At 37.5% G+C, this 23,024-nt stretch overlaps 2 protein-coding genes across 8 annotated transcripts in view; one reads left to right on the forward strand and one right to left on the reverse strand.

The window, feature by feature from the left end:
• RIC1 (RIC1 homolog, RAB6A GEF complex partner 1) overlaps nt 1-22,781 on the forward strand; it is a 135,917-nt gene extending 113,136 nt beyond the window's left edge. Inside the window, exons 14-26 of the mRNA XM_036878825.2 lie at nt 112-222; nt 961-1,050; nt 1,571-1,731; nt 2,707-2,845; nt 11,065-11,181; nt 11,624-12,352; nt 13,921-14,079; nt 14,166-14,302; nt 15,893-16,179; nt 17,030-17,221; nt 19,326-19,503; nt 19,631-19,819; nt 20,648-22,781. Of these exons, the coding sequence (XP_036734720.1) occupies nt 112-222; nt 961-1,050; nt 1,571-1,731; nt 2,707-2,845; nt 11,065-11,181; nt 11,624-12,352; nt 13,921-14,079; nt 14,166-14,302; nt 15,893-16,179; nt 17,030-17,221; nt 19,326-19,503; nt 19,631-19,819; nt 20,648-20,936 (2,778 nt within the window). The 3' untranslated portion in view covers nt 20,937-22,781. The remainder of the gene's footprint in view (nt 1-111; nt 223-960; nt 1,051-1,570; nt 1,732-2,706; nt 2,846-11,064; nt 11,182-11,623; nt 12,353-13,920; nt 14,080-14,165; nt 14,303-15,892; nt 16,180-17,029; nt 17,222-19,325; nt 19,504-19,630; nt 19,820-20,647) is intronic.
• The window catches only part of ERMP1 (endoplasmic reticulum metallopeptidase 1), a 113,101-nt gene that overhangs the window by 17,663 nt on the left and 72,414 nt on the right, over nt 1-23,024 (reverse strand). For 2 of the 7 annotated variants that reach the window (XR_005023399.2, XR_005023397.2), the window contains 2 exons: nt 16,531-16,594; nt 12,462-14,292 (listed from right to left, as the gene is read on the reverse strand). Coding sequence is in view for 2 of the 7 variants with exons in the window: in XM_057498642.1 (XP_057354625.1) it covers nt 14,254-14,292 (39 nt within the window). In the remaining 5 variants the exon portion in view is untranslated. Of the gene's footprint in view, nt 1-440; nt 541-12,461; nt 14,293-16,530; nt 16,616-23,024 lie in introns of those variants that run through there. The other 5 variants (XR_005023398.2, XR_005023396.2, XR_005023394.2 and 2 more) reach the window with 4 other exon arrangements.

The raw sequence follows: 23,024 nt of genomic DNA on the forward strand, positions 1-23,024 counted from the left end.
CTTAGCAAACATTTATTAATAGTTTTTTTGCCTGATACAACACTAAGCTCTTTATATCTAATAAAGTATATAGGTTTGCAAGGAAAAATTCTTAATTTTTTTGTTAATCAGTTTTCAGCTATTGACAAGCTTGGACAGAATATTGCTGTGGTTGGCAAGTTTGGTTTTGCACACTACTCTTTACTCACCAAAAAATGGAAACTTTTTGGAAACATTACCCAGGTGAGTCTATTTGAAGTTATAAACTGATTTCTCAAAGTATAAGAATCACAATATGAAATAACCATCAAGTAAGTCAGTATTTTTTAAATAAAGTCAAATAATAGAAAATTATGTTGAATTACTTCTGAAAGTCAATTCTGATAGACTACTTGGTATTTGATAAAGCACTTTGTATTGAGATGGTTAGTTGGTTTTTAATTCTCATAAAGATCAGACACTGTAATTCTTTACCTTGAGGATTTACTCTTACATTCCAGCTTGAGTTCATCATATTTGATCAGAATAGATTTCCACAACTTGAGATCATTGCTTGCTTGCCTGTGTGTGATAAAAATATTTGGATAATATTACAAACAAATGTAGTTGGATTTTTCAAGAACCAAGTGGGAGGAAAAGAGAAGGAAATTAACATTTAATAAATTTGCATTTATCTGATAAATGATAAAGCCAGAATTTAAAGGTCTTTTGAATGTGGGAATAATGATGCTACATGGTACTCAGTTATTTTGAATGATATATTTTCTTTCTTACAAAAATGTCAATTTTTTCAAAATAGGATATGAATCATTATTAATAAAGACCCTAGAGTAACACTTAATTGGAGGGGCAGACAATAGAGCAGAAGTAACTGAGCAGAAATAATTTGAGCTTTCATTGCCTGTTTAGGAATATTTTATAAATGTATTGCTTATTATAATTTCTGGCAGCATAAGTAAAGGTAAATATGTTTTCTTTTAGGAGCAAAATATGACAGTGACAGGTGGCTTAGCCTGGTGGAATGACTTCATTGTGCTTGCATGTTATAACATAAGTGACCGTCAAGAAGAGGTAGGATTTTTTCTGTCAGAAATAATAGATTTTTATGTCTTAAAGATATTAAACACCATTTGGTTTTATAGAAAAATAATTTATTGGAAAATGAACAAAACATTTTTTAATCAACAATTTGATATTTTTAGCTAAGAGTATTTTCATTTCAGTTTACTACTTTAAAGACCTATTTAAAGAGATAATCAGGACTGCTATGATAACTTAAAGGATTTTAGCTATTAGACATTTTCTGTAAAGTTGGTAAGTAATAAAGTTAAAAGCAGAAAAGTTGGTAAGGATGGCTCCTGTTCTTGAAATTTATTAATTTATGGATTTGGTTATTTTTTGAGAAACTGCTGTTCTCCTATCAGGTCTTAAAAGGAGTGTCTCACAATAGCATTTTGGTGAGAATATAAACATTTATTATTATGTTCAGATTCATCTTTTAATTCCTTTTACTTGAAAAAAAAGCATTATCTAGAGTATTTATTCATATATAGTAGGATAGTTTTTATCATTTTATTTTTGTTTTCTTCAGCTCAGAGTTTACTTGCGAACATCAAATCTGGACAATGCCTTTGCTCACATCACCAAAGCACAAGCTGAAACATTACTGCTTAGTGTCTTCCGGGACATGGTAATAGTATTTAGAGCAGATTGTTCAATATGCCTTTACAGTATTGAAAGAAAATCTGATGGGTAGGTATATAGTATATGACAAATCACTTTTTTGCTCCTGTTTGGCTTAACCAACTAAACTATTTCTGTTTATCATGTGTCTTCTGTAGTTGTCATTTTCTCAAAACAGTTATTCTAATTTTATATTTAGTTTCCTTCATTTTAGGAGTTTAAAAAGCAAGTGTTTATTGATATTCATAAAGCAGTTATTTTTTAGCTCCTAAAGAGCCTACACTAACTCCTTCAGCTAATCTTACTAGATTCATTTGGAGAAAAAATAAATCTAGTTTGTGATGGTATAAACCCTTGGATACTACTTTTTTCATGACGTTGAAAACAAATGGTTACTGACTATCCTAGTGATCCAGACACTTGAGGAAATCTGAAAGACTACAGCTTTAAGGCCTTAGGAAGCGTGTCCTTAGCAGTCTGACTTATATTTCCCCTGAGATAGATGGCTGTAGTCTCAGGCAGGAAAAACCAGCAGTCCTGTTGCTGCTGTGTGTTGTCTGTGTTCTTTCTTGGCATCTGGTCGACTTTAAAGCATTTAGTCTGCACCTCTTTCCGTTTTATTTTGCTATCAGATTTTTGTTTCTTTCTTTTTTTAAATAACTATGAAGTGTGTATCTGCTGAAAGAGCTTAGTGATTGGGGATAATGTAAAGATGAAAATTAAGAAATAAACTAGCCTCAAGTAGAATCCATGTCCTTTCTCAACTAACTAAGCTATTGCTGTAGCTTCTTCCCTAGGTTTTTTCTTCCTTTCACATCTTATTCCCTTTCTCCCTCATCTCCTAATGTGTTCTTTGGATACTTCAGCCTTGTCAGTCTGCTGCTTGAAGAATATTTGGGGAGGAGGGAACTTTAGGTAGAAAGCATTTGAGCCCTCCATAGGAATGAAGTCTGGTACTTTTAGTAGCTAAAAAGAAATGAAAACCACCTTGTTAGCATTATTATTGAGGTGTATGGTTTCTTTTTTCTTTTTTTTCTTTTGCAGCCCAAATACTATGGCTGGTATTCAAGTTCTTCAGGAAGTCTCTATGTCACGCTACATTCCTCACCCTTTCCTAGTAGTATCTGTCACTCTGACGTCAGTGAGTACAGAGAATGGAATCGCCTTGAAAATACCACAGCAGGTACCATTCCATTCCAAGAGCTCTTAAGAGTTTTCATTTCAGTGTTTTAATGTTTTGTGTGTTTTGTATGTTTTAAATTGATACCAGGAATTATATTTATTTGCTCAGCAGATAAATACTAGGAGTCTAGAATGTACCTTGTATGAGATACTGTGTTACAGTGGCGAACCAAACATACATGGTTTCTGCTCAGACAATAAAAAAATAATCACGTACATAATTAATTATGATTGTGTTACATGTGCCAAAAAGTAATACAGGTTACTCTAAGAGTATATAACAAAAATCTGGGGTAGTCTATATAATCAGATTTGTGTACTATTTAAATTGAAACATGAAGAATAGGTGGTGGATATCTAAGTAAGTAGGGGAAATTTCAGGCATAGGGAACAGTAGTGCAAAGGCCCATAGATAAGAGAGAACATGACGCATTCAGGGAACTGGAAGAATTTCAGAGTGACTAGAACATAGAATGTGAGAGAGGATATGAGCGTTACTGATAATATGGACTTTAGGCTTTATTGTAAAGTCTAAAATATTTTAAGCTGTGTATTACTATATCTAAGCTCTGTAACATTTACTCTAAGAAGGAAAATGAACTAGAGTGGGACAAAACTGGATGTAGGAAGAGCATGTGGGAGACCATTGTAATGGTCTAGGTGAATGGTGTTAGTGGCCTGAACTTGGGCAGTGAAAAAAAAAGAGACAGAAAGAAATGGAATGAATATAAAATGTAGAGGGATCCATGATTAGTTAATTATGAGGAAAGAGGATAGTGCCACAGTTCATGGCTGAAGTAACTGGGTATGTAGTGGTGCCTCCAGGACCCAACTGCATAAATTCCTCTTCCAAGGCTCCTTCCATTGTACCAACTTTATGTCAGTGAGAAACCTGTTTTCAAAGGCACACAATCCCACGTCTTCTGAATAATTCTCCGTTCCCTCCTAAACTTCTTTCCATCTTTGGTGTAGGTGGCATTTTGCTTTCCTAGTTCTTTCAGTGCCTTCAAAGGCTGAGATGATGGCCCTTAACTTTTTCACCGCTTTATACTTGGCCTCAGAAAGCTCATGTTTCCTTCAGTTAACTCTCCTTACCCCTGTGGTTATGATTCTGCCATATTCATCTCTAGTTCAGTCATCTTTCACAGCATCTTTACTTGAAAATCGTAAGATTCTCTCAAATTTAATGGGCAATCAAAGGAAACTCTTCAGCTTTCCTTCTCTAATTTCTCCTCCCAACTTCTATCATTGATAACCTCAACTTCTCTAACTTCTCACCTAGTATGATACCCTGATATCACCGTTGATTCACTTCTTTTTCTATCCTTCATGTACAGAATATCAGTAAGCTTTTGTTGATTGATTTTAATTTTTTTATTAAGGTATCATTGCTATACAATCTTATGAAGGTATCACATGAGCAACATTCTGGTTACTACATTCACCCATATATATTATTCAGGTATCTACACACACACTCTTTTGCAGTCACTGTCCATCAGTATAGTAAGATGCCACATAGTCACTACTTGTCTTCTCTGTGCTATACTGCCTTCCCCATGCCCCTTCCCCCACATTATGTGTACTACTCATCTACTCATAATACCGCTTAATCCCCTTCTCCCTGCCTTCCCAGCCTGCTTCCCGACCCCCTATACCTTTGGTAACCACTAGACTCTTCTTGGAGTCTGTGAGCCTGCTGCTGTTTTGTTCCTTCAGTTTTGTTTTGTTGTTGTGCTCCACAAATGAGTGAACTCATTTGGTACTTGTCTTTCTCTGCCGGGCTTATTTCACTGAGCCTAAAACCCTCTAGCTCCATCCATGTTGTTGCAAATGGTAGGATTTGTTTTATTCTTATGAGTGAATAATATCCCATTGTGTATACGTACCACATCTTCGTTATCTATTCATCTACCGATGTACACAGGTTGCTTCCATGTCTTGCTGTTGTAAATAGTGCTGCGATAAACATAGGGGTCCATGTCTTTTTGAATCTGTGATCCTGTTTTCTTTGGGTAAATTCCTAGGAGTGGAATTCCTGAGTCAAATGGCATTTCTATATTTAGTTTTTTGAGGAACCTCCATATTGCTTTCCACAATGGTGGAACTAATTTACATTCCCACCAGCAGTGTAGGAGGGTTCCCCTTTCTCCACATCCTCGCCAGCATTTGTTTCTTGGCTATCCTAACTGGTGTGAGGTGATACCTCATTATGGTTTTAATTTGCATTTCCCTGATGATTAGCAATGTGGAGCATCTTTTCATGTGTTTGTTGGCTGTCTGGATTTCTTCTTTGGAAAAGTGTCTGTTGATATCCTCCACCCATTTTTTAAAAATCAGGATTTTTGCTTTTTGGGTATTGAGGCATGTGAGTTCTTTATATGTTTTGTATGTTAACCCCTTATCAGGTAAGTAATTTATGAATATATTCTCCCATACTGTAGGATGCCTTTGTTCTACTGATGGTGTCCTTTGCTGTACAGAAGCTTTTTAGTTGATGTAGTCCCATTTGTTCATTTTTTATTTTTATTTCCCTTGCCCAAGGAAATGTGCTCAGGAGAAAGTTGCTCATGTTTATACTCAAGAGATTTTTGCCTATATTTTCTTCTAAGAGTTTTATGGTTTCATGACTTACATTCAGGTCTTTTATCCATTTCAAGTTTACTTTTGTATGTGGAGTTAGGCAGTAATCCAGTTTCATTCTCTTACAGGTACCTGTCCAGTTTTGCCAACACCAATTGTTGAAGAGGCTGTCATTTCCCCATTGTATATCCATGGCTCCTTTATCATATATTAGTTGGCCATATATGTGGGGGTTAATGTCTGGGCTATTCTAGTCCATTGATCTACTGTTCTTGTGCCAGTACTAAATTGTCTTGATTACTGTGGCTTTGTAGTAGAGTTTGAAGTTGGGAGTGTAATTCCCCCAGCTTTATTTTTCCTTTTCAGGATTGCTTTGGCTTTATGGGGTCTTTCGTGGTTCGATACGAATTTTAGAATTATTTGTTCTAGTTCGTTGAAGAATTCTGTTGGTATTTTGATAGGGATTGCCTTGAATCTGTAGATTACTTTAGGCAGTATGGCCATTTTGACATTAATTCTTCCTATCCATGGGCATGAGATCTAATTCCATTTATTGGTGTCTTCTTTAATTTCTCTGATCAATGTCTTGTAGTTTTCAGGCTAAAAGTCTTTCACTACCTCTGTTAGGTTTATTCCTGGGTATTTTATTCTTTATGATGCAATTGTAAATGGAATTGTTTTCCTGATATCTTTCTGCCAGTTCATCATTAGTGTATAGGAAGGCTGTGGATTTCTGTGTATTAATTTTGTATCCTGCAACTTTGCTGAATTCAGTTATTAATTACAGTAGTTTTGGGGTGGATTCTTTAGGGTTTTTTTATGTACATCATCATGTCATCTGTAAACAGGGACAGTTTAACTTCTTCCTTACCAGTCTGGATGCCTTTTATTTCTTTGTGTTGTCTGATTACCATGGCTAGGACCTCTAGTACTATTTAAATAAAAGTGGGAAGAGTGAACATCCTTGCCTTGTTCCCGATCTTAGAAGAGAAGGTTTTAGCTTTTTGCTGTTAAGTATGATGTTGACTGTGAGTTTATACTATATGTCCTTTATTATGCTGAGGTACTTGCCCACTATACTCATTTTGTTGAGTTTTTATCATGAATGGATGTTGAATTTTGTCAAATGCTTTTTCGGCATCTGTGGAGATGATCATGTGATTTTTGTCCATTTTGTTGATCTGTGTGATGATGTTAGATTTTTGAATATTGTACCATCCTTGCATCCCTTGAATAAATCCCACTTATTCATGGTGGATGATCTTTTTTATGTATTTTGGAATTTGGTTTGCTAATATTTTGTTGAGTATTTTTGCATCTATGTTCATCAGGGATATTGGGTCTGTAATTTTCTTTTTTTGTGGTGTCTCTGTCTGGTTTTGGTATTAGAGTGATGCTGGCCTCGTAGAGTGAGTTTGGAAGTATTCCTTCCTCCTCTACTTTGGAAAACTTTGGATGGGTATTAGGTCTTCTCTGTATGTCTGATAAAATTCAGTGGTGAAGCCATCTGGTCCAGGAATTTTGTTCTTAGGTAGTTTTTTGATTACCAGTTCAATTTCATTGCTGGTAATTGGTCTGTTTAGATTTTCTGTTTCTTCTTGGGTCAGCCTTGGAAGGTTGTATTCTTCTAGAAAGTTGTCTATTTCTTCTAGATTATCCAGTTGGTTAGTGTATAATTTTTCATAGTATTCTCTAATACTTCTTTGTATTTCTGTATTGTCTGTAGTGATTTTCCTTTCTCATTTCTGATTCTGTTTATCTGTGTACACTATTTTTTTCTTTGTAAGTCTAGCTAGGGGTTTATCTATTTTGTTTATTTTCTCAAAGAACCAGCTCCTGGTTTCATTGATTCTTTCTTTTGTTTTATTTTTCTCAATTTTATTGATTTCTTCTCTGATCTTTATTATGTCCCTCCTTCTACTGACTTTGGGCCTCATTTGTTCTTCTTTTTCTAGTTTAATTAGTTGTGAGTTTAGACTGTTCATTTGGTTTACTTTTTCTTGAGATAAGCCTGTATTGCTATATACTTTCCTCTTAAAACTGCCTTTGCTGTGTCCCCCAGAAGTCGGGGTGTTGAGCTGCCGTTTTCATTAGTCTCCATATATTGCTTGATCTCTGTTTTTATTTGGTCATTGATCCATTGATTATTTAGGAGCATGTTGTTAAGCCTCCATGTGTTTGTGAGCTTTTTTTGTTTTCTTTGCACAATTTATTTCTAGTTTCATACCTTTGTGGTCTGAGAAGTTGGTAGGTACAATTTCAAACCTTCTGAATTTACTGAGGCTCTTTTTTGTGGCCTAGTATGTGATCTATTCTGGAAAATGTTCCATGTGCACTTGAGGAGAATATGTATCCTGTTGCTTTTGGGTGGACTGTTCTGTAGATGTCTGTTAGGTCCATCTGTTGTAATGTGTCTAAAATGTTCTAACACATTTTAGGAGTGTTAAAGTCTCCTAAAATGAATGCATTGCACTCTGTTAATTTCCCCCTTTAATTCTGTTAGTATTTGTTTCACATATGTAGGTGCTCCTGTGTTCAGTGAATAGATAATTTATAATGATTTATCCTCTTTTTGGACTGTCCCCTTTATCATTATATATTGTTCTTCTTTGGCTCTTGTTACTTTTTTTGTTTTGAAGTCTATTTTGTCTGATACAAGTACTGCAACTCCTGCCTTTTTCTCCCTATTAGTTGCATGAAATATCTTTTTCCATCCCTTCACCTTTAGTCTGTGTATGTCTTTGGGTTTGAAGTGTGTCTCTTGTAGGCAGCATATAGATGGGTCTTGCTTTTTTGTGCATTCTGTAACTGTGTCTTTTGACTGGTGCATTCAGTCCATTTACACTTAGGGTGGTTATCAATAGATATGTAATTAGTGCCATTGCAGGCTTTAGATTCATGGTTATCAAAGGTTCAAGGGCTGCTTCTTTGCTATCTAAGTCTTAACTTGCTTATTACACTATTACAAACAAAATCTAAAGGTTCTTTTTTTTCCCCTCCCTTCTTTTTCTTCCTCCTCCACTCTTTATTTATTAGGTGTCATATTCTGTACTCTCTGTGTGTCCCTTGACTGATTTTGTGGGTAGCTGATTGAGTTTTGCATTTGCTTAGTAATTAATTTGTCTACTTTCTTTACTCTGGTTTTATTTTCTGTGTTGATAGCTATTTAGCCTTAGGAGCACTTCCATCTAGAGCAGTCCCTTAAGATACCCTGTAGAGACTGTTTATGAGTGGTGAATTCCCTCAATTTTTGCTTATTTGGGAATTGTTTAATTCCTGCTTCAGATTTACATAATCTTACCTGATAGAGAATTATTGGTTGGAGGCTCTTCTGTTTCTTTGCATTTAATACATCATGTCATTCCCTTCTGGCCTGCAAGGGTTCTGCTGAGAAGTCTGCTAATAGCCTGATGGGGGTTTCCTTTACAAGTGATCTTTTTTCTCACACTGGGTGCTTTCAGTAGTCTCTCCTTGTCCTTGATCTTTGCCATTTTAATTACTATATGTCTTGGTGTTGTCTTCCTAGGGTTTGATAATGTGCACTTCCATGACCTGAGAGACTGTTTCTTTCCCCAGATTGGGAAAGTTTTCAGCAGTTATTTTCTCAAAGAGACTTTCTATCCATTTTTTCTTTTTCTCTTCTTCTGATACTCCTATAATACAAATATTGTTCCATTTGGATTGGTCACACAGTCCTCTTAATATTCTGTCATTCCTAGAGATCCTTTTTTCTCGCTGTGCCTCAGCTTCGTTTACCTGTTCTCTAATACTGTACTTCATTTACAGTTTCGTCTACCACATCGAATCTATTTTTAAATCCCTCTATTGTGTGTTTAATTTCAGATATTGTGTGTTTCAAAGTTTCTCTCTCCATGTTGATGTCCTCCCTGAGATCTTGAATATTTTTCTGGAGCTCCGTGAGCATGTTTATGACTTTAATTTTGAATCTTTATCAAGAAGATTGGTGATTTCAGTTTCACTTAGCCCTTTTTGGCATTTTTTCTGCTTGGACTAAATTCTTTTGCTGTTTTGTGTTTTTGGAGTTTCCTATGGAACAGTAACTTTGTGTAGGCAGCACCCTCTAGTGCCTGGAAAGAAGCTCTATTCTCTGGAGCTGCCAAGCATCTGCAGCAATGGTGGGGGTCTTAGGCAAGCAGTACTGGCAACTGCCGGGAGGAAAGAGCTCTTTCCTGCCTTTCCAGTTGTAGCGCCTGCCTCCCCTGCCAGGTTCAGTGGGCCAAGTGCACAAGGAGGAGCCTCTGTGCTACGCCCCTGTAGCTGCCATCCTCTGGCTGGCCTGGCGTGATGGTGGGGGGGAGGCAGTGAGCAGGACTGGTGCCTGTCAGGAAGGAGTGGCAGGCTGTGTATGCAGTTGGGGAACGGGAAGGGAATGGGCCTGCATTGCCAGCCAGGGGGATGGAGTGTCTTAAGCCTCTGAGAGTTCCCAACCTGCTGGACTGAGTGTGCCAGGACAATTTTATCCACCTGCCCTTTTTCCTGAGCAGGGAGCTCTATGTAATCTTTTTTCCTTTAGCAACCCTCTCACTGCTGGTGAGTCTTTCAAACTGCCCACCTTTCTTTTGTCCCTGGGGGGCTAGTTTTGCTTACCTGTTCTCTACAAGTGCTGGATCCCAGTCTCTCCCAGTATTCCACCTGTCTTTGCTTTCCAACCCCACTGATCTCCAGATTACCATGTAAAATGTGGGTTTGTGCTCCTGGAGCAGATCCAGGGCTGGGTGTTCAGCGGTCCTGTGTTTCTACTCCTGCCCTGCTCCATTTCTCTTCCTCCTGCCTGTAAGCTGAGGTGGGGGAAGGGCTTGGGTCCTACCAGGTTGGGGCTTTTGCTACGTTACCCTTTTCTGTGAGGCCTTCTCTTTTCCCCAGATGTAGGCAGTCTGTTCTGCAGTCTTCAGGTTGCTTTTTCAGGATTAGTTGTATTTGCTGTATTTTAACATTTTATGTGGTTTGGGGAGGTTTCTAACTCTCTTCTCATGCCGTTTTTTTTTTTTACTTCCTTGAACAACTCAATGTCTAATAGAATTTTTAATAACTCCCATAATCAAAAACCAAAAGTAATAAGTATTTCTTGCTGTTTTTTTTTTTAGCCTGGTTTTCTAAGCCTTCCATGAAGGTCTGTTAAAACCCAGTATTTTTCTCATAATTAACCTAATCTAGCCAGATTGTCCTCATATTCCCCAAAGAACTGTTCTATCTTATCTCCCCATGTTATTTACATTGAATTCAACTAGAGTATCAACCCTTTTCCTTCTTATGTATGTCTTCCTCATCCTTCAATCCCCCCTCATCCATTAAGCCTTTCTCTAGCTGCACCAGCTAGATTATTGATGTGATCTCTTCTTTTTATGAATTTTTGAAGTTCTCTTGATTCTTCCAGGATAATTCAGCTTTGCCCTTAATTTTACATTCACTTGTATTGTTCATTAATTGCATTATAGTAAGCTTGTTCTACCCTAGCCAGAAGGCTCCTTGTTTGTACTCTCACAGGCTAACAGAATGGCTGTACATAATACAACTCAACAAATATTTTTTGATTATTGAAACTAAGCCATATGGATGTGGGGAAATGCTGAAAACATACCTACAAATCAATATGAATCCAATTTACTTTTCTTTCAGGCTCGTGATGCAGAGAGCATCATGCTAAATCTTGCAGGACAGCTCATCATGATACAGAGGGACAGATCAGGCCCTCAGGTCCGGGAGAAAGACAGTAACCCTAACCAGAGGAAACTTGTGAGTAGATTGCAAGTCATTTGGGACAGTAAGAATGTGTGAAGTTAGAATAAAGGAATAAAAGAGTTTAAGAGGAGAGTACTATCTTGTGATTAGAAACTGAGAAAGTATATAAGATTAGTCGTCAGCCTCTGGGTATAAGAAAGTGAAGGATAAGGCTGAAATGATAATAAAATGTCCTATATACCAGATGTTACTGAGTAGGCATTATTTTCAGATTCTAATGGGGAAATAGATTAAATTGGTGAACTTTATGGGGGTTATTTAAATATACATAGTTTGAAAGTCAGGGTACTATAATTAACTCTCTTCTGAATAGATTCTCCTAATTTTCCAAAAAGTGATACTATCATTTTGAAAGACTTTGGAAACTAGTACATAGTAACTTAAAAACCTACAGTTTTAATAGGAAAAAAACTGATTGTTGTCTCTCCTTCTCCAGCTGCCGTTCTGTCCTCCTGTTGTACTAGCACAGTCTGTTGAAAATGTCTGGACTACGTGTCGAGCAAATAAACAAAAACGTCACCTTCTAGAGGCCCTCTGGCTGAGCTGTGGAGGTGCAGGGATGAAAGTCTGGCTCCCTCTCTTCCCCAGGGATCATCGCAAGCCCCATTCCTTCTTGTCTCAGCGGATCATGCTGCCTTTCCACATCAATATTTACCCCCTGGCTGTTCTTTTTGAAGATGCATTAGTCCTTGGTGCTGTCAATGACACTTTACTCTATGATTCTTTATACACTCGGAACAGTGCTAGGGAACAGCTGGAGGTGCTCTTCCCTTTCTGTGTTGTGGAGAGAACCTCTCAGATCTACCTCCACCACATTTTACGTCAGCTGCTTGTCAGGAACCTTGGGGAGCAAGCTTTGCTGTTAGCCCAGTCCTGTGCTGCATTACCTTACTTCCCTCATGTGCTGGAGCTCATGCTCCATGAAGTGCTGGAAGAAGAAGCTACCTCACGGGAGCCCATTCCCGACCCTCTGCTTCCCACTGTGGCAAAATTTATCACTGAGTTTCCCCTCTTCCTGCAGACAGTTGTTCATTGTGCCAGGAAAACTGAATATGCCCTGTGGAATTATCTATTTGCAGCCGTTGGAAACCCCAAGGACTTGTTTGAGGAATGTTTGATGGCTCAGGATTTGGACACAGCTGCCTCTTACCTTATTATCTTACAGGTAACAATTCTTTCCTTACAAAGTTACAAGAATTAATCAGCTTAAACTTAGGGGGAAAAAAATGTTCTATGTTGACACTGGTTGTGCCTTAGGAATTAATACAGTCCAGTTTTCTGTTCACTTTATCTCTTTTCCTTTTGAAGAACTATTATCAAATAGTGACACAAAATTTGAATATCATAGCATAACATCACAGGGATTTTAAAATCCTATTTGTCCATAAGTAGGCCGAAAATATTAATGAATTTACAGTATTATTTTGAATATTTGATCAGTACTGAAAAAATGTATTATATGTGTCATATATAATACATGTAAGTACATACATAACAGATTATTCAAGTCTTACATAAGAAACATAATAAAGAATTGTTTTGATTATTAGTGGATTTATTTGAGCCCCCCTACAATAATACATTTGTTTCCTAATAGTGTGGAATTGCTGAGGGGACATGGATCAGCGCATGGGTCATGGCAGAGCACCTTATGTTAGGCTCCCCACAGCAAGCTGAGAAACCTCAGGCCTGCCACAGTAGTTTTCCTCATAGCACACAGTTGTTGTCAAAACAGTGGGCTCTCTGAGACTCCTGAAAATGTTTCATTATATACTTGATAAAAGGGTGAGTGTTGCTCCTATCATTCTGATATGGATTTGATAAGCTGCACTTAAAGGTATTTGCAAATAACTACAAAGTTGTTACCATCAATTTAAGAAGCTAACCATGAACCTGGTTTGGAACTGTCTGAGGCAGATTTCCTATCAGTGTAGTTGCTTCAGGACCCCTGATTAAAAAGCACAGGATATATTCAAGCAGAGGCTGGATGGCCCTGAATCCTGTGATTCCTTGCTAGTCTTAAAAAGCCATAGAATCCTAAAAATAGAAACTATAAGGTAGTTGTTTTTCGTTGTAGGTTGCTTAAATTTTCAGTGATCTCCCAAGCAGTGCAATTAGAAACTTTATCAGGATTACTAAGTTTCTATGGATTGTCATCTAATAATTCTAGTTAAACTTGTCTAGTAGGCACCTTTTCGTGAAGGCCAAGGCAGGAAGTGATGTTAAATGTGCGAGAGTGACTGAGGACACTGCCTGTGTAGCACTACTACTGTTTCCCAGAGCAAAGCTGTTCTTGGTCACATCCTCAGGAAACTGTCACAGGAGACCGACCTTAGCTCTCTTGGAGTCAGGCAAACCCAGATTTATAATCCAGCTTTTCTGCTTATCTTCAACAAGTTACTTAACTCATTTTACCCATCTGTAAAACCGAAATGAAAGACCTATTTTGAAGAGTCATTAGGACAAATGAAAGAATGTGTATCAGGTTTATGTAAGGTATCTGGAGTGTAGAAGTTCAGTAAGTCATAATGTATTATACCAACAGAGTATTTGCCTCAGTTTTCCTTACTTTTTAAAGCTCCTCTTAATCTTAATATTGAACTATCCCCTACAGTGTTGTGGCTACATTCCTGTTTCTGGGTTTAGGAACTGTGGAGATGATAAATTGCTTGTATCTTCACAAATCATTTTTAGTATAAAAAGAATGCTTGCTTTCCGTGGTTGTTTTTGTAGAATATGGAAGTCCCAGCAGTAAGTAGGCAACATGCCACCCTTCTGTTCAATACAGCCCTGGAACAAGGCAAATGGGACCTGTGTCGACACATGATTCGATTTCTTAAAGCCATTGGATCTGGAGAATCTGAGACACCACCATCCACACCTACAGCTCAGGTTAGTTGCACAGTAGCACAGCTTCTCTAGTCCATACACTGCATGGCATCTTTCCCTAACGTGCTTCATCTTGTGTGTAATCTTAGGAACCCAGTTCAAGTGGTGGATTTGAGTTCTTCAGGAATCGAAGTATCAGTTTATCTCAGTCAGCTGAAAATGTTCCTGCTAGTAAATTCAGCTTACAGAAAACACTAAGTATGCCATCTGGTCCTTCTGGGAAAAGGTAAAAGAATAAAGAATCATTACTTCTGTCAGGACATTCTGTGATTCATTGCATTTCAGGGCATTTGCGGAATTGGATCTTAGGAAAACATCTGTTCGATCCAGTTTGCAGTCCCTTTTCTGTTTCCAAAAGGCTTCCCTTTTTTTTCTTCCTCCAGAATCCACACTTCTTTACTCTATAGTTTTGCCCCTTGTGCTAGGTTAGATCTTGGTTTACTTGTTCAGAATGCAAATAACTTTAAAGTACCTTTGATAACAGAGGACCAAAATAAAAAGGAAGATAGATAAATCTGCAGATTATTCAAAAGCTTAACAGTCAACAGTTAACCTTCTGTCCAACTCTATTTCTTCACAAAAAAATTAAAATGTAGTCCTTGTGTATTGACTCTCCTGTGACTTTCTTGACTGGAGAAGTCATTAAACAGTGGGAGAACCAAAAAGTATATCCTGGAGACTGAAGGCTAAATCACCCATAGATGGGTTATTGCCTCCTGAGGCGGAACCATGAATTCAAACCGAACATTATAAAATAGTTAGAAATTCCTCTGTGTGTGAGGTCCTTGTAGTCCTTCCTGTGCTGTTACACGTTCTTGGCTCATTTTCTCCCCCACCTTCCCTAATCTTTTTATACTCTGTTGTCACCTACACTGCCTGGCACACAGTGACAGCTTATTGAACGATTTCTGTTTTGATGTTTTATTGCTTTTCCTTATCACAGGCACTCCCATTAATACCACCCCCACTCCCAACATACACACATATACATCATGGGCTATGTACAGATGAAGTGCAACCATGGAGAACTGTAAACAGTTGACAGGCAAACAGTAGCATCTTGGCTGTACCCTGAATTTAAATACTGGCTAATGCATACATAGTGCTATGTGCCAGGCATGGTTCTAAGCAGTACACATGGAGGCTTTTATTCTCTATAAGGGTACCCACAGTGTACGGGGAAAGAAACAGAGGCCCAGAAAATAAACTTGGTTATGTTCATACAATTAATGGGTAGCACAGCCAAGATCTGAATCAAGGCAACCTCGCTCCAGTGCTGCCTCTGGCTGAAAGCACATTACCCAGGTACCAACCCAGGTACATCAGCTCCCGTGAGTAAGGGATGATAGAGTGTATGTAGTCAAGCCATTAAGCTTTAAAAATCGGTTTTATTTTTTTGTCTACATAACTCACATTGAGAGACTTCATTTCACTTTGCTTTTCTCTCCCTGGTTTCATGATCTGATCTCCTTCCCTCTTTTCATGGGTTTCTTCAAATACAACATTTATTTGCTCCTTTTCTTTCCTTCAGCCAGCCACAACCTTCTTCCTGGTTTGGCTTTGTGTTGTCTCCTATTTTTTCCCACTATGTGTATTCATTTTACAAATGTTTTAAGAGCCTCCTGTGCTCCTGGTATGTTCAGCACGTCATGGCATCACACAGAGGAGAAACCCTGATAATGTATTTTCCTTTTCAACCAGAATTAGATCTTAGATCTCTTATCTCCTTCTCAAAATTAACCAGTGCTGCTGCATAGAAGTGTGTGAAGTCCTCAAGTAAAGATTTTCTGCAGCTTTCTTGTGTTCCCACTTACAGATGGAGTAAAGACAGTGACTGTGCTGAGAATATGTATATTGACATGATGCTCTGGAGACATGCTCGGCGTCTCTTAGAAGAAGTTCGGCTAAAGGACCTTGGCTGCTTTGCAGCCCAGCTAGGCTTTGAACTCATTAGCTGGCTATGCAAGGAACGTACCCGAGCTGCCCGGGTAGACAACTTTGTGTTAGCCCTGAAGAGACTCCACAAAGATTTCCTGTGGCCACTTCCCATTATCCCAGCCTCTTCTATCAGTTCTCCTTTCAAGAATGGAAAATACCGAACAGGTAACTTGGGCTTTGTGTCATGTGCACAAGGAGAATTGTATCTTACTCCACATTTTTAGACATTTTGCTGTTAGCTGATATTCAAGAAAGTCTTTTCATTCTAAATTCAGATAAAAGCCAACTTTTTGTACATCAGTTGGAACATCTACCATTTGACCAAGGATATAAGTAAAGTAGAACCTATATCTCTAAGTCTTGGGATGCTGAAGTCTAATTTATAAATCCAACCATTGTTATCTCAGAAAATCAACAAGTTGAGAATGTGCTGAATATGAGTACTACCACTTATTTGTAGAGAGGAGTTTTGGAATTGGTTAGTTATGGACCTCAAAATAAGCTAAGCTGACTTACCTGACAAGACTTATTCCAGAGAAATGGTAAAATGCATCTTTGAGAGCTTGGACTATCTTCCAAAGTAGGAAAAGACAAAGTGAAGCTGTATTTTGATGAAAGAAAAATTAAAAGATGAAATTTTTTAGTTCAGTATACTTTTAATTATCACTTACGGTATTTCAAACAAAAACCTTCTATTATGGCATTTGGAAATTTCTTGTCATGTTTAGAACCAAGGAAAATCACTTAAAAGATGAACAGAATGAAGTTTTCCCTAGTTCTAATAAGACACATAGAAGGTAACTGTTAGATAGCATAATGTAGTCAGTCCATGTTGTTTCAGCCCCACATCCGTGGTTGGTTTGCAGGTAGATGGTGCATTGTAGGACAGTAGTTGGCTTTGAAGTTTTAGTATTTGGAGGTGAGAGGAAGAGAAGCTGAAATTACTGAGTTGGACATGGCACTGTGTGCACTTTGAATTCCCAATGTTTACTTTGTTTTTGGACCTGCTTTGCAGTGGGAGAGCAGCTGTTAAAGTGTCAGTCAGCTGATCCTTTTTTAAACCTTGAGATAGATGCTGGCATCTCTAATGTCCAACGAAGTCAGAGCTGGCTCGGCAGCATTGGCCCCACACATCATGAGACAGATACAGCCTCATCTCATGGACCACAAATGCAAGATGCCTTTCTATCACCTTTATCTAATAAAGGTAAATGCCATTTTGAATCCTAGCTCCTCTTCAGTTTCTTTGTAAGAAAGTATGTGTGCTGTAGCACTTCAGAGAGAGTTTCACTCTTTCAAGATGTGTCTTTGAGGATTAATCATTAGCATCTGCTGCAGATGTAGGCAGTTACTAAAACAACTTGGACTTGAACTGTACTTCGCCATGTTTATTTTAGATAAATGAAATAGGTAAAATCTCATTACAAATCAGGACTAGTAGATAAACCTTTGCAGTCTATTTGATGATACAGAAACACCGACTTTGAAGTTAGTAAGCAAATGTAAGCGAAGTGTTGTTATCCCCACATAAGGAATTCTGGTCTTCTCATAAATAGACCTGTGTATGCACTCAATTATCTTCTCGTTTTTGTTTCCTTGGTAAAAATTTGTGGAAATTTTCTTTTTCTCTTTTAAGGATGATACAGTATCCTTAATTTTGCTTCTTAGTCTTCAAAGCTTAAAATATTTACCGTCTGGCCCTTTACTAAAAAGTATGTGCCAGCCTGTGCTCTTCAAGCAGTGGATGAATTACAAATTTAAAAAGTTTTTAAGTGATTTTTGTTGCTTAGGTTTATATAATTATAGGAGTTTAAGTAGCAATGGGTCTAATTTTCAGCAGTTTTCTTAGTGTGGCACTCGCCTGCTGTTTGAGTTTTCAGTCTGTAGTGTATGGATCAGCAGTGTTAAGTATACCTAAGGTTGTGCAGCCAACCTCCAGAACCCCTCATCTTGCAAAACTAAAGCTCTGTGGCCATTAAATAACAACTCCCCTTTCCCAACTTGTGGCAGCTACCATTCTGTTTTCTGTCTCTGAATATGACTGCTTTAGATACTTCATGTATTGTTTTGTGACAGGCTTATTTCACTTAGCATAATGTTCACAAAGTTCATCCATGTTGGAGCAAGTGTCAGAATTTCCTTCCTTTTTTAAGGCTGAATAATATTCCATTATGTGTATATACCACATTTTGTTCATCTGTCCGATGATGGACTATTGTGTTGTTTCCACCTTTTGGCTATTGTGAATAATGCAACAATGAACAAGAGAGTACAGATACCTCTTTGAGATTCTGCTTTTTATTCTCTTGGGTATATACCCAGAAGTGGGATTGCTGGGTCATATGGTTATTCAATTTTTAATACTTTGAGGAACTACTGTACTGTTTTATATTCCCACCAGTGTTGACAGTGTACTGATTTCTCCACATCCCCATCAATACTTATTTGCTAGTTTTTTTATAGTAGCCATTCTAATAGATATGAGGAGGTACCACTGCTTTTTTTTAGAAAACTTAGATCATTTCAAACATATTTAAAAAGTAAAGATAAATATATAATGGACCGCTTGCTCTCCAACCCTGTGTATCCATCACCCAGCTTCCGTTATTACTAACTCATGACCAGGTTTGTTTCATCTACTTCCCCCCTCCTTTGTATTATTGAACCAAATCCAAGACATGATAAATTTTATCTGTGAATGTTTCAGTATGTACCTCTAAAAGGACTTTCTTTTAAAAAAATGTGTGTGTGTGTTTAGGGATCATCCCCATGAAATTTAACAATTCCTTAATACCAAAAAATATCCAGAAAGCAAATTCCAATTTTTTCGTAATGTTACTGTTTTTCTTATGTTTGAATCAAGATCCACATTTTGATCTTTTTAGTGATTGTTCCCATCCCCATCTTTTTCTCTCACAACTTACTCATTGAAGAAACCTGCTTTTATGGATTTTCTCATAATAATATAGATAGTGGTTGCTGCATCTTTATGACATGTATTTCTTGTGTTTATGTATTTTACGTATTTATTATAAATTGGTAATTGAAGCTAAAGACTTGATCAACTTATATAGCTAGATTTCTTTTTGGCAGCAGGTGAGATTACTTAATAGGTGATACAGTATGTTTTTCCATAGAAAGGCATATAATGCTTGGTTATCTCTCAAAATGTTTTTTTAAATATTTACTGTTAATATAATGTGGGAATTTTAGCAGAGTAATGTTTTGGTTTCAGAATCCTGAGGAGATACCAACATCTGAGGAATAGCTAATATTTAAAAATTAAAACATAATTTTTGGCAATTCTTCAGGTGATGAATGCAGTATTGGTTCAGCCACAGACTTGACTGAAAGTAGCTCCATGGTGGATGGGGATTGGACAATGGTGGATGAAAATTTCTCCACACTCAGTCTAACTCAGTCAGAGCTAGAGCACATCTCCATGGAGCTGGCGAGTAAAGGGCCTCACAAATCCCAGGTCCAGCTTCGGTGAGTTTCTCAGCTTTTTGAAAGTAGGGATTGCCTACTCAAGATATTTGGTTACTGATCATGACTGCCCATTAGTAACTTGTAGATTCTTCTTGGTATGAATCATTCTGTTTCTGCTTATATATAGGTATTTGCTGCACATCTTCATGGAGGCAGGATGTCTGGACTGGTGCACTGTCATAGGCCTGATTCTTAGAGAATCTGCAGTAATCAACCAGATTTTGGTTATTATACAGTCTTCGGAGGTAGATGGAGAGATGTTACAGAATATAAAAACAGGGCTACATGCAGTGGACCGATGGGCCTCTACAGATTGGTAAGTGCTCATTTCCTTAGGCTTTTTACATTGGCTGAATCCTGTCCTTTAACAGTAAGGCTTAGTTCTGGTTCATTTATATAGAGATTTTTAGATTGGTAGAAATAAAAACACTTTTGTATGTTCATTTTTAAGACTACATTTTCTTGAATTACTATTCCATACCCAGCCATTTTAATAATTGTCCTTGAGATGGTGGTGGTCAGTTTATAAAGGGAATGTATGTCACTGACTTGATTGACTGCAGTATAAATGATCTTAGAATTAGAATAGAGCTTTTTCTGTGGTATTGAAGGTAATAACCTAAAAATGTCTACTTGCAAAAGTAAAAATTTGTAAGGTCTATGTGAATTTAACATTCCATAGTGGTTACTAGGAAGCCCGAATTAAGAGTAGTGGATAGAAGTTAAGAGCCTGGGATTCTAGCCTTTTGTCACCAATGATGTGTGATTTAGGCTTCCCTTACTTGGATCTAGTTTTCCTTAATTGATAAATTCATTTAGGTTAGATGTTCTCTGAAGGTCTTCGAGTCTAAAATCCTTTTGGTTCTTAAACTGTAGAATATGATTTTCAGTTGGATAAAGAATGTCAGTCTTTGCTTCTAAGTGCTCAGAAATCCAAGACTCATAGTTAACTGTGTGCAGCTCCCTGTATGCTGGCCAGGGCACCTACTTGCCCTTTCTTCTCTACCTCCCATGCCCTCTCTTTCCTCCTATACCCATCATTGACCTAACTAGTATCAGTGTAGAGTAGGAATTTGTCCATAACACCCTATGGAGGCTTTTGAGTATGGCAGATGAAAGCTAATTTCCTTTTTCCTCTACCTAGTCCTGGATATAAGCCATTTTTAAACGTCATTAAGCCACAACTACAGAAACTCAGTGAAATAACAGAAGAGCAGATCCAGCCTGAAGCCTTCCAGCCAGTAATTGTGGGTAAGACTCCTGAACAGAATAGCCCGCGGGCAGAGGAGAGCAGGGGCTCCTTGGGCCATGGAAGCATCCCCCAGGGCGAGGTCGGAGGTGGCAGTATGGTCAGCCGGAAAGAGGAGGACACAATCCGAGCTGAGGAGGAAGAACCTTTTCAGGATGGGACTTACGACTGTTCTGTGTCCTAACAACAGTGAGGTACCTTCACCATGGGCAGTATTAATTAGCAGCAGTGTGCAACTGAGGATACTGTGACCTAGTTGGATGATTCAACCAGGGAGAGAACTCAGCTCAGAGACTCTGGTAAGGTATTACTAAATTTTAAGAAGTCTCTAACTCCATAAAAATGTGATATCAAATGAATCATCTTTCATAAAAAAAAAATTTTTTTTAAGCTGCAGTGAAAAGTAATAAAGAATACTGTACAGATGTACATGAGAATATTTTGGTTTTATTCCTTCATAAAGGTTGGTAGCTCTTAAACCATAGGGATTGTTTTGCCCCTGATGAGCTTACTTTTTCACTACTTATAGCTTCTTACAGGTTTTCTGGTTCAGCGTGTCTCCAGACGGCTTTTTAAAAATAAATGCTAAGGTGCTTGCTCTAGCTCATCATGTATTTGAGCTACCTGTATGCCCCCCTTGGGTCTAGAGCGCTGTACTCCCTAATTGGGCCTCCTGAATAGATGGCTGCCCTAGCAGAACATGTGCAGGTGAAATGGAGACACGCTCTGTGGCTTTGCTAGCTTGTTAAGTCTAGTCCTGAACTGATGGAAGCAGGTCACCTGTGAGTCAGTGTGCCTGCTTGTCTCCTGCAAAATCAGTGTGGGCAGAGGTTGGAGGGGTTCTGATCAATTATGCTTAGATACCACTGTATTTTTTATATTAAAGAACTGTTGTATCTTTTTTGTGAATACTCTTGTATAAATACACTCAGAGGCACTGTCTTATTTTTAGGGCTTGTATTATAATTTGTAAGGTTTTATGCTGGATTCTGCATGGCTAGAGATACTCTTGGAATGAAGACAGGGCTTGCTCTTTTTTCCAAATATGAGCAGTCTTCATAGAAGACAGGTTTATTATTGGCTTGGTCAGAAAGTAACAGAAATGGTCATACTGATCATGCATTGAAACAGGTTTTGTGCAAATTAATGTTTCTTATTTATTGCTTTTGTAAATTGAATAAAAATGGACTTTTATGTAAATAGATGCTAAATCCTATATTATCATGCCTAAAAATTAGTATGTAAAGAATGCACTCATTATAACTTTAAAAATATTTTATGTATTTCTAGATCTGACTTAAATTTAAAATTTCAGTTTTCATACATTATGAAAACATAACTGCATACTCCTTAATTGCTTCAGGCTAAACACATATCCATTATATGTACTTCTAATAACCTTTTAACAGTATTAATTTAGACAGCTAGTTTGTACTGTGCAGTTTGAACAAAGGAATGCAATGTTATTTTTTACAAAAACAGACTTGTTTATTTTTATAAGAACAATGTATTTGATGTGGACCAAATTCATACCACTATGTGAAACAACCTCTCTCCTCATAGTGCAGTTACGATTTAGAAATAAAACTTGGTCCTTATCCTTCCTTGCCTTTTAAAGTAAATGGCTAGTTTCAGTTGTCCTAGCCAGATTTCCTTTGAGGGGAAACTCAATACCATTTTGAAATTGTTTAGTTCAGAATTCATCAGATTGTTTTAAATTATTGAGTCGGTAATTTACTATCTTTACTTTTTACAAGTGCAATAATTTCACATACGAAAACTCCTGAATGGATGGAATATGTGATTATTGGAACCTGGTCCTTCTGGTGCTACTTGTATTTAAGCCTTTGTTTTAAACTACCTTTCCCTGAACCTTAAGATAGGAAATAACTTCCCATGTGAGTACATGCAGCCCAGCAAGAAACTAAACTGACATTTCTTCTCCTGTCCTAGTCCAGAGGGAGAACTACTAGCATTATTTTTGTGTTTGGTGTGAATATTCAGTCAATAAAATATTTACCACCATAAACAGCTGTGATCTTTTCAAATATCCTGACATTCTGCTGGGTTCATCTTGCATTCTTAAAAGCAGGTCACCAAGAAGTTGACTGTATTCCTGTGGTTAATACCACAAATGAATCTTTTCTCCCATAAAATACTTGTCTTTCAACTAATGGAAATGGTGGCCCCAAGATAAAAAAAATTGGTAGGTTTACAGAAAATCCTCTGTGGTAGTTTATATATACATTTAAAAATTCTTATTTTATTTAGC

Source organism: Manis pentadactyla, chromosome 3 (genome assembly GCF_030020395.1).
Source record: "Manis pentadactyla isolate mManPen7 chromosome 3, mManPen7.hap1, whole genome shotgun sequence".
Taxonomy (NCBI): Eukaryota; Metazoa; Chordata; class Mammalia; order Pholidota; family Manidae; genus Manis; species Manis pentadactyla.